This window comes from Xenopus laevis, chromosome 5L (genome assembly GCF_017654675.1).
Source record: "Xenopus laevis strain J_2021 chromosome 5L, Xenopus_laevis_v10.1, whole genome shotgun sequence".
Lineage (NCBI taxonomy): Eukaryota > Metazoa > Chordata > Amphibia > Anura > Pipidae > Xenopus > Xenopus laevis.
In genome coordinates, this window is record NC_054379.1 from 15,659,298 (window position 1) to 15,671,389 (window position 12,092).

Sequence of the window (12,092 nt, forward strand, 5' to 3'; positions counted from 1 at the left end):
TACTATGGGTTTCTGCTACTGGGCAAACTTAGTGACTTTTATTACATATGGGGGTTAGTGCCTTTTATTACATAACCCAATAATGGGGTTATGTAATAAAAGGCACTAATTTTGCCCAGCAACCAATCAGAAAGTAGAATTTCCTAGTCACCTGTTTGAATGCGAGCATCTTATTGGTTCCCATGGGTCACTGCTCCTGGGCAAACATAGTGCCTTATATTACATATGGAGGTAAATGTTTTACACCAGGCATTTAGCTGTTTGAAATGCTAAGCATAAACCTGTATGTTTTGTAATGGAGGATGCCAATTGCTTGCCTTGACTATTGTATATTATATGCACCTCAAATAAACAACACTGTTTCCCAGCCATAGAGTGAGACGTAATAGTTACATAGTTAAATTGGGTTGAAAAAAGACCAAAGTTCATCCCTTGTTTTCATCGCTTAACAGCCGGGCCATCAATCCCTCCTTCTGTTTCATATACAAAACGAGGGCAAGCAAACAGTGTTGAAAGCGAACAGAAAGAAGACTGGGACAAAAACGGGTCACGTAAACTTAGCAACACTATGGTCAACTCCAAAGGAGAAGTGGTAGCCAGCCCCCTGGTAGGGCCAGAGAGGAAAAAGTCTTCAGCCGGGACAAGTGTAAGTAAAAACTTCATTTGTTATTGTGTCATGAGTTTCTGTCACACAAATGTACACACAATTTGATATCTGAAGTACAGTCTTATGTTTGTGTTTTGTGATGTGACAAATAAGATCTTGTAGAGAATAGTGGAGCAAACCTGTTATTTCATTATCTCGATGGCCTCTAGCAAACTGGGCTTCCACTACCAGTGCTATTTGATTTTTAAGAGATTGGCCCCATCAATAATGAATGACATTATGAATCATGTGCAAATCTATAATCATTTTTTTTCTTTTTGGTTTTCAGAATAGCTTACTTCCCGGCAGTGGGATGACCAGAAGAAACACTTATGTATGTGAACGCACTACTGATAGACAGACTGCTGTACAAAATGGAAAAGACAGCAGGTATTTGTTTCCGGAGCTTGCTGCTTGGTGCTGACATAAAACCTGCTCCATTTGGGAAAACAAAGCTAAAATATGGAACAAGTATTTAGTGCAGGCCAAATGTAGCCCTCCAAACGTTTTATGGCCCTTGACCCAAGCTCCATAGTTTTCTTATTGTTGTTATTTGATATCATTTTATTATAATCTGGCCCCCAAATATACTGCAGTGCTAATTTGGACGTTTTTTAATTGCATCTCGAGGTATCAGGGGTAACATAGGGACACTTTTTCTTGGAAACTTGATTTTAAGGATCACTTGGAGCAAAGTTTTAGACCCAAGGACCCATCCCAGGTCCAATACCTGAAATCACAGTCTGCATGCCCAGCACTGTATCATTCAGCAAACTGATGTACAGTACTGTGTTGTTTTCACTTCCCTTTATTGGGGAACACAGGCACCATGTGGCTTCTATTCCAACATATTCATAGTACCGAAGAGAGATTTCCCTTTTTGCCCCATCCTAGAACTCAACAGATTCAGACCCCATTCTCAGCCTCGATCCACCACCTTGGTGTCCTCTATTGTTGTCCCCCTTTGCAAAACAAAATTCCGGGCAGCTTTAGTGGACACCTAGTAAATCTGCCCGCCCTAACCCTGCCTTTGGTCTGCTTCCTGCGACCCTGCCTCCTAGATCCACGACAGCTATGGCCGGTCAAGTGAGCATGGACGATAAACTAGCGCGTCATCTCCCATTCCTTGGCAGAATTGCAGAACCTAGCTCCCATACCTGAAACTCTAGATAGAGTACTAGAGCGGCTTGCTACGCCACCCCAGACACTACAAAACCTTCCTTCTTCCAAAGCCAAAACAGCAACATCCCCCCCCCCCGGGTCCCCTGCTGAACAGGATATGGACTCTGAGGAAGAAGGTCAGGTTCTCTAAGGTGAGGAACCTGATTCTGGTACCCCCAGATCTCTACTCAAGACCTTAAAGGAGAAGGAAAGGTTAACACTAAGTAAGCTTTATCAGAAAGGTCTATATAAATACACCAATAAACCCTCAAAGTAATGCTGCTTTGAGTCCTCTGTCAAAAGAAACACCACATTTCTTTCCTTCTATTGTGTACTATGGGCTTCTGTATCAGACTTCCTGTTTTCAGCTTAAACCTCCAGGGCTAGGGCTTGAGCATGCTCAGTTTGCTCCTCCCTCCTCCCTTCTGCCTCCTCCCCGCTCTGCTGTGAGTGAACAGGGAGAGACTTAGTCAGGATGTGATGTCACACCAAGCTAATATGGCAGCAGCTATCCTAAACAAACAGAGAGCTTCTAGAGTTGTTTACTCAAGTATGGACAAGCATTCTACAGAATAAATATAGCGTTCTAGCTTGCACTATGTGGCTAATCTATTGGCAATAAAAAGCCTCCGTAGCTTTCCTTCTCCTTTAAGCTTGAAGGAATCTGCTGTGTCCGCTGAAGCTGCCTGGAATTTTGTTTTGCAAAGGGCACAAGCAAAATAGGGCACCAAGGTGGTGGATCTAGGCTAAGAATGAGGTCTGAATCTGTTGATTTCTTTGAGGTCTAGGAAGGGGCGAAAATAGCTGTCTCTCTTCAGTATTAAGAATATGTTGGATTAGAAGCCCCATGGTGCCTGTGTTTCCCAATATAGGGAAGAGAAAAAGATTTAACAGTTTGTAAAAAAATCTCTCTCTTATGCTTTCAGCTGCATTTTTATTCTAACAGCCAGTATGCGCTGCATGCAATTGTTTCCACCAAGCACATACCATCCAGTGATGTCAAACTGCAATTAACTTTCCCACCACTTTGACTTCATGGGCTGTTTATTAACCCCTTCCCTCACCCCACCACTCTGAGCAACATTTATTCACTTATGTTCCTATAATTCTCTCTTCGACAATACAGTTTTTTTGCTTGCGTTTAAATGGCATGAATTGCATCTGAAAATAGCACTAATTGCCCGATGAGTCAGATGTAATCATACATCTTTTGTGCAGGTTAATAATAGGTTTGTTTAATAAGAACATTGAAATCCAATTTAATTTGGATAAAAGGGAAAGAAAAAAAAAAAAGATTTTCATCTTCTGTAATGTACAGTACATTAACAAGGAAGAGTTCTGTTGGGGGAGCATAACTATTTATAAGGGTTGTTCACCTTTGTTAACTTTTAGTATGATACAGAGAGTAATATTCTGCAATTGGTTTTCATTTTTTATTTGTGGTTTTTGAGGTATTTTGCTTTTTATTCAGCAGCTCTCCAGTTTGCAATCTGGTCGCTAGGTACCAAATAATCCTAGCAACCATGTATTGATTTGAAAAAGAGACTGGAATATGAATAGGAGAGGGTCTGAATAGAAAGACAAGTAATAAAAAGTACCAATAACAAAGAATTTGTGAGCATTTGTTTTAAGATGGGGTCAGTGAATATATATATATATATATATATATATATATATATATATATATATATATATATATATATATATATATATATAATATAAATAGGAGAGGGCCCAAATAGAAAGACGAGTAATAAAAAGTAGCAATAACAATACATTTGTAGCCTTACAGAGCATTTGTTGTTGAAAGGGGGTCAGTGACCCCCATTTGAAAGCTGGATAGAGTCAGAAGAAGATGGCAAACTGTTCAAAAACTATAAAAAATAAATGACGAAGACCAATTAAAAAGTTGCTTAGAATTGGCCACTCTATAATATACTTAAAGTGAACCACCCCTTTAACACTTTTCAATGATTTCTGTAAAAACCGTTTTGGTCCAGGACACTGAACCCTTTGTTGGGGGAGCAGAGACTTACCATGACTTTCTAGGCTAGAACTTGCTGCAGTTAGCACTTCTGGTTCTATATTTATCTGGCAATGGAACATTTTTGCAGTTAACAAAGCTGACTGTCTAGTGAGGAAATTACTGCATCTGGCAATGGACCTTTCTGCAGAAAGCACAGCTGGTTCCTTGAATTTCTGGTGATGGAATTGACTGCACTTGGCTCAGATGGTTTCATGAATATCTGGTGATGAAATAGACTGCACTTGGCTCAGTTGGTTTCATGAATATCTGGTGATGGAATCGACTGCACTTGGCACAGATGGTTTCATGAATATCTGGTGATGGAATCGACTGCACTTGGCACAGATGGTTTCATGAATATCTGGTGATGGAATCGACTGCACTTGGCACAGATGGTTTCATGAATATCTGGTGATGGAATCGACTGCACTTGGCACAGATGGTTTCATGAATATCTGGTGATGAAATAGACTGCACTTGGCTCAGATGGTTTCATGAATATCTGGTGATGGAATTGTTTGCACTTAGCACAGATGGTTTCATGAATATCTGGTGATGGAATTGTTTGCACTTAGCACAGATGGTTTCATCTGCAAAGCCGTTTGCATGAGGACAGAACTTTTAGCAGTGAGCAGATCATGTTGCATGGATTTAAGAAGACAAAGTTTGTACAGTTAACACAGCTGGGTTCCTGGCTGTCAGGGCCGTCCCGGCTTTAGGCCTGTTCTGTGCTCTTGAACCACACTGAAATTAGAAACTGTAATTTTCCTTTTTTAAAACATAATTATATAATATAATAGCACCATCATATTCCTGTTTTCCAGCCTAACTGAAATGTCTGCAGGGAGCACGACTTCTACAGCATCTGCGGTACCCTCAGCCCGACCTCGTCACCAGAAGTCCATGTCTGCCTCAGGCCACCCCATTAAAGTCACGTTGCCTACAATCAAAGACGGTACTGAAGGTTTCCGGCCAAGGTACCTGTTTACTAAACGGATAACTCCAGACAGCCGCAGCTGTTTAGAAAGACCGTTACACTATAATAATTGTGTCAGAACTATATGTAGGTAGAGAACATAACTAGGTTCTGCATTGTTGCAATAATAGAAAGCACATTTTGACCACTAGATGGAGACATGACGATGCGGTAGACAATATTGTCCAAATCCTCTTTTGTTGTCTTCTTGACTTCTGATAATCCAAATCCATAGAGACATGTTAAAATATATGGCTGCTGACAAAAGCTGCTGGGGATGCTGGGAGTTTTATAACACAGAGGGGGGCACAATATTAAAGTAGATCTGCGAAAGGAAATAAGGGGTTGATAAATACTAGATGCTCTAGCAAGTGCTAGGATCCAATGACTAGATAAACAAAATAATTCGTACAGGTACCATTATCCAGAAACAAAAAATTATTAATCAGCTGCTGCAATCTATACAGGCCTGTCAAGAAAGGGCCAAAAGATACTGGAATATAGCCCCCAACTCCAAAGGCACCCAAGTCAAAAATCCAAAGATATATTCCAAATCATTCTCTCAAAGTTAAAAAATCACCCTTTATTCAGCATAAATATTAAAAAGTAGGCATACAGACCAATTGATGCTCCACCTTACGCGTTTCGTGCCCACAGGCACTTGTTCATAGGCATTACTATTGTTACATTTGGCCACAAAATTTATACCCCAGGAGATCCCTCCCCAAACGTTAAAAACAATCACGTGTTACCACCTCACATTTGCTTTTCAAAGCAACATACATACAGAAACCCCTTTTCCAGAAAGCTCAGAATTACAGAAAGCCCGTGTCCCTTTCTGGGGCCCACCCAAAAACCTTAGACCAGGGGCCCACCCAAAAACCTTAGACCAGGGGCCCATCCAAAAACCTCAGACCAGGGGCCCACCCAAAAACCTTAGACCAGTGGCCACCATAAAACCTTAGACCAGTGGCCACCATAAAACCTTAGACCAGGGGCCCACTCTCAGTACTAATATTCTTCATCTCCTCAATTAACCTCTATTCTCCTAGTCTGCTCTCTTTATACTATAATCTATTATTCCATCTATTTAGCCTTTGTTCTCATAGAAATATGGAATGGCCATGAAATAGACCAAAAGTTTAGCAGCACAAGGGCCCACTGATACCTGGGCCCACCGGGAGTTTTCCTGGTATCCTGCTGGGCCAGTCCGACACGACCCATACAAATAATCCACATTTTTAAAAATTTTCCTTTTTCCTCTGCAAAAATAAAACAGAATCTTGTACTTGATCCCAACTAAGATACTGTATATTTTATCCGTATTAAGAGGCAAAACCAGCCTATTGGGTTTATTCAATGTTTACATGATTTTCTAGTAGAGTTAAGGTATGATGCTCCAAATTACAGAAAGATCCGTTATCCAGCAAACCCCAGGTCCCAAGGATTCTGGATAAAATGTCCCGCATGCTTTACCTTTGTGCAAACAAAAATTTTGTAATTTTTTTCCATTTGAAAAAGTGATATGGTTGAAGAATGTTGGAGTTTACCTTTGTATTTGTTTGATAAAGCAGTACTGGAACTCAGAGGGTGCCCGCCACGTCCCCATCCGCTCACAGTATTAGCGCCACTACACCTGATCGGACGCGCTTCCCTCGTGGAAGTACCAGCCGGAGCACTTTCCATGGAGAGCAGCTCAGGGACCGACGCACAGCCACTTACAATGGCCCCCCCGCTTCACCGGCCCACGAGACCTCCCAGTTCTCTCACAGTCGGAGAGGAACCTCCACTGGAATCATCAGCAAGATCACCTCCAAGTTTGTACGCAGGTAAGTGAAAACGGCAAGCAGCAAGTATGGCATCCTATAAAGTAGCGGGAAAAGGTTCTGGTACATGCTGCTTAAAGCCAGGATATACTGTAGTAGATCTGTAAAACAGATTTATTCAACTCACACAGTTTGACAAAAATAGGAAACACCAGCACTGTATTGATATTGATAGTAAACAGAATGTGAACCCCAACACTGGCAAACCTATCTAGGAAGTCATTTCTTGGTGCATGTCTTGCATTACCTCTCACCATTGGCTCTAAATCTTAGCCAGTCACTTCAATACCCCTTAGAGACAATTTAGAAAAAACATACTTTCTCTGTCGTCTTAGGGGGACACAGGGACCGATGGGGTTAAGCTCCACCCTCCAGGAGGCAGGACACTTGGTAACAATTAATTAAGGGGCGTGCCGTGCTTGGCTTAACCCCGCACACAGTGCTCAACACTTAGTTTTTCAAGTGTCCTGCTACCAGGAGGTTGGATTTTCCCTGTGAGGAAAGATTCTTCGGCTAGCTGAAGCTGGCACCCGGGGTGATACCAGGAACAGGGCTGCCTGTATCCTTTTGGTTAGCCCCCACCATTTCATGTTCACCGGGGTCATTACCTAGCCTGAGGGCTATACCGACCACCCAGACAGTGCCTGGCTTCCGTTCGGTTGGCAGAGGGTCTGGCCGTTGTGAACCTACCATTAGGTAAGTAAGCTGGCACCTGCCTGTAACCTTCCTGCTACGGTGGCACCAGCTGTTAACCCCCCCCCCTCGCCTCCCCCCCCCCCATCAATACCTCCCTCCCTTCCTCCTCTCCTGTGCTTGTGTCTCCCCCGGTACCTTCTGTGAGGGAACCGGAGTGGGAAAACAGACATTGCGTCATTCTCTCCCTGCTGCCGGGGAGAGCAGGCACTGACACGCTGGCTCCCTTCCTTGTACTGCGCATTCTGCGCATGGTGTAGGACCGAGTCAGACGGCAGGGAGAGGGAGCCTTTGCAGGGGGAGAGTATCTGATCCACACGGGGCCCAGCTAACATGGAGGAGGGGCGGGGAGTCCGGCGCCTGCAGAGCCCTGTTCCTTTTGGCGCGCGTCGCCATTTTGGATCGCGCTCGCGCTGGAACGCATATGCGTTCCAGCGGCCATTTTGTCCCCGCTCACTCAACCGGGAGGACTGACAGGCTGCGCGGAACACACAGGAGTGAGACGCAAACAGCTTACAAGACATCCTCCGTGTTTAGAGCTCAGTGGTGGCATAAGGGAGTAGTCTGGAACTTTCCACACTCCATATTTACAGTTGCAACAGCTGGACCTTGACTCAGCTCTCGCACACTGCTTCCCACTCAGGTGATATCCAATGGCAGAAGGTAGGCCAGTGGGATTATTCACTAGGGCGGGGGGGAGAGTACCCACAACAGCAATGGTGACTTACTTTGCCTGTACAAAGTGTCAATCTAAAATTCCTGGGGGTCAGAACGAGCCACTGTGCAGATCTTGTTCAATGGGGCAGGGGGCTCAAAATGCTTCTTCCAACAACCCTGTTCCAACAGAGACACAGACAGAAAATTCTGAGTCAGAAAGCCCTTCTCTACAGCCGGGGCCCAGCCGAGTGCAAGATATACCAGCTCCTTCCTGGGCTATTCAACTGTCTCAGTCCTTAGCATCCTTACAAGGATTACCGGCCATTGCTAATACCCTGGGAAAAGCCTTGGCTAAGTTTAGTCACAGACCAAGTGGAAAACGCAAACGTTCTCATGACTCTAAGGCCGACTCCTTAGCACATGTATCTTCCGACGAGTTGTCGGCAGAACAAAACTCCTCTCAATCAGAAGGCGAACTACCGCTTTCAGACGAGTCTTCTGGGGAAGAAGAGGAAGATCATGCTGGTGAGAGAGATCGCGATTTTCAACACGATGTGGAGGGCATAATTAAAAAGGTGCTCGAAGTACTTAATATTTCTCAAGCGCAAAAACAAGCTGAAACATCTAGGTTGTTCAAGAGACAACACAAGTCCACTACAGTTTTTCCATCGCATGACCAGCTGACGGACATGATACAAGATGAATGGAACACTCCAGAACGAAAATTCCAAGCTACAAGGAAATTTTCTAAGTCCTACCCTTTTCCCAAGGAACTGGTGGATAAGTGGACCAATCCTCCAATGGTGGATGCTCCCGTGTCCAGATTATCGAAATCTACCACATTGCCAGTAACTGACGCAGCGGCCTTTAAAGATCCGTCGGATAGACGGTTGGAGGGTTTCCTAAGAGCTATTTACACGTCTTCCGGATCAACCCTGAGACCCTGTCTCGCTTCAGCCTGGGTATCCAGAGCTATTCAAGCATGGGCAGAATCTTTAGTCACAGACATTCAAGAGGGTGTGCCCAGAACTGACCTATTGTCCTCTGCACAAACAATTGCAGAGGCGTCCGCCTACCTCTGTGATACCACCCTAGATATTTCACAGATTACAGCCCGCACATCAGCTCTATCCATAGCGGCACGGAGGACCTTATGGCTTAAAAACTGGTCAGCTGACTTGAGTTCCAAGAAATCCTTAACCTCACTGCCTTTTAAAGGTCAACGGTTATTTGGCGAAGAACTTGAGAAAATCATTTCGCAAGCAACAGGGGGAAAGAGCACCTTCCTTCCTCAGGCAAAGAGTAGGTCTATGGGGACTGCTAGACGCGGAAAGTTTTTTCGTGGCCAAAGCGGACGTTACACACGCAAATACAGTCCACCACGACGGTCACACTTTCGTAACAAGACCAACGATAAAACTCGCACCCCATGGAAGCCCAACAAGACCTTCACAAAACCCGCAGGAGATAAGTCTACCTCAGCCTGACGGGGCACCCCCTCCGGAATCGCTAGAACAAATAGGGGGCAAGTTACTTCGATTCCGGGAGGTATGGATCCATCACTCTTCAGATGCTTGGGTCAACGAGATAGTCACGGAAGGTTATCATCTCGACTTCACCAACCCACCCCCTCGAAAATTCCTTATGTCCAGGGTTCCATCACACCCCACAAAAGCACGAGCATTCTTACAATGCATTTCCAAACTGGAACACACTGGAGTAATTGTACCAGTACCACAGCCGGAGAGATTCTCAGGGTTCTACTCCAATCTGTTCATAGTGCCAAAGAAGGACGGATCCTTCCGACCAATTTTAGATCTCAAACTGCTCAACAAGTTTATCAGATCCATTCGTTTCAAGATGGAAACACTCCGATCAGTGATACGAGGCATGGAGCACGAACAGCTCATGATGTCCCTAGACATCAAGGACGCATATCTTCATGTACCAATTTGGATCCGCCATCAGAAATACCTCCGATTCGCATTCGCGAATCAACACTTCCAATTTGTGGCACTTCCGTTCGGACTCTCGTCAGCACCACGGGTGTTCACCAAGCTTATGGCGGTAACGGCAGCAACATTACGACTCCAAGGCATTTCAGTGACTCCATACTTGGACGATCTTCTCCTGAAGGCCAGATCAGAAGAAAAGGCAAAGGAGGACCTCTGCAAGACGATTCGACTATTGCAGAGCTTCGGCTGGACCATCAACTGGTCAAAGTCCAACCTACAGCCCAGCCACCAGATGATATTCTTAGGCCTGGAATTCAACACAATGACACAGATGGTTTGTCTTCCACAAGACAAGCAGCACAAGATCAGAGATCAAGTACAGTCCCTCCTGTCTCACCAGAGACCAACCGTCCACATGGCAATGAAAGTACTGGGACTCATGGTGTCAACCATCGAAGCAGTTCCCTTTGCTCAAATCCACCTACGAGATTTACAAGCAAACATTTTGTCATCCTGGAAAGGAGGTCCTCTGTCGCGAGTGATCAACCTCTCCCATACGACAAGGGAAACTCTTCTGTGGTGGTTGAAGATGGACAACCTGGCTGTGGGCCAATCCTGGGCGAGCCCAGAATGGAGTGTAATTTCCACGGATGCGAGCCTCACAGGCTGGGGGGCCACGTGGAACAACCTATCTGCACAAGGTCAATGGTCTCCCGAGGAGTCCAAACTTCACATCAACGTACTCGAATTGCGAGCAGTAAGACTAGCCCTATTCCATTGGTCACAACGCCTGCACCAAAACCCAGTTCGCATCCAAAGCGACAACGTCACAACAGTGGCGTACATAAATCGGCAGGGAGGAACACGCAGCAAAGCTGCACTAAAGGAAGCACAGGCGATACTGGGTTGGGCAGAATCCAACCAAGTACAATTGTCGGCCATTCACATCCCAGGGGTGGCCAACATAAAAGCAGACTTTCTCAGCCGAAACCAAGTACATCCGGGCGAATGGGAACTTCATCCGGAGGCATTCATGGAGCTAGTAAACCTCTGGGGCTCTCCACAGATCGACCTCATGGCGTCCAGAGCCAATCGAAAGGTTCGAAGGTTCTTTGCTCGTTCCCGAGACGCAATGGCGGAGGGAGTGGACGCCATGACTCAGTCTTGGTCGTTCGACCTGGCATACGTCTTTCCTCCTCTTCCGATGTTGCCTCGAGTCCTCAAGAAGATCAGGAGATCAACCATCACGGTGATTGTGGTAGCTCCCTATTGGCCTCGAAGAACATGGTTCTCCGATCTGCAAGAGATGTCCATAGAACAACCGATCCGACTACAACACAGACCAGATCTGCTCAGTCAGGGTCCACTGACACATCCCAATCCCGGACTGTTCGCTTTGACGGGATGGCTATTGAAGCATCCATCTGGCGAAGAAAAGGGATAGCAGACGAAGTTATTTCTACTATGCTAAAAGCACGTAAACCCACGTCTTCCAAGTCTTATCACAGAGTGTGGCGTTCCTACTACAGTTGGTGTGAAGAACTCAACCTGCCCCCTCTAGAACTCAGCATACCTAGAGTGTTGTCCTTTTTACAGCGTGGTCTGCAGTTAGGTCTAAAACTCAGCTCATTAAAAGTACAAGTATCTGCATTGTCTGTCCTTTTTCAACATCGTCTTGCAACAGAGGACTCCATACGGACTTTCTGCAAGGAGTGGCTCACGTCCGTCCTCCATTTCAACCGCCCGTCGCGGGTTGGGACCTTAATCTCGTGCTCGAGGCTCTACTTGACCCTCCATTCGAACCCATGAGTTCTATTTCCGACACATGGCTCATTTACAAGGCTGTGTTTCTAGTGGCAATTTCGTCAACCAGACGGGTGTCTGAACTGAGTGCACTATCCTGTGATCCGTCCTTTCTGGTGTTCCACAAAGACAAGGCAGTTTTACGGACGGTTCCTTCGTTTCTACCCAAAGTTGTGTCTTCCTTCCACATCAATCAGGAAATCATAGTTCCGTCTCTATGTCCAGATCCAAATAATGACAAAGAACGACGTCTTCACAATCTAGACGTAGTCAGAGCACTTCGGTGGTACCTTCAACGGTCGAAGCCCTTTCGGAGATCTCAAGCTCTTTTTGTTATTCCTTCCGGACC

At 45.2% G+C, this 12,092-nt stretch overlaps 1 protein-coding gene across 2 annotated transcripts in view; it reads left to right on the forward strand.

Moving 5' to 3' along the window:
* mark1.L (MAP/microtubule affinity-regulating kinase 1 L homeolog) overlaps window positions 1-12,092 on the forward strand; it is a 97,692-nt gene that overhangs the window by 80,854 nt on the left and 4,746 nt on the right. Inside the window, exons 13-16 of one of the 2 annotated variants that reach the window (XM_018262618.2) lie at window positions 453-646; window positions 936-1,036; window positions 4,658-4,810; window positions 6,381-6,638. In XM_018262618.2, the coding sequence (XP_018118107.1) occupies window positions 453-646; window positions 936-1,036; window positions 4,658-4,810; window positions 6,381-6,638 (706 nt within the window). The remainder of the gene's footprint in view (window positions 1-452; window positions 647-935; window positions 1,037-4,657; window positions 4,811-6,380; window positions 6,639-12,092) is intronic. The other variant, XM_018262619.2, reaches the window with a different exon arrangement.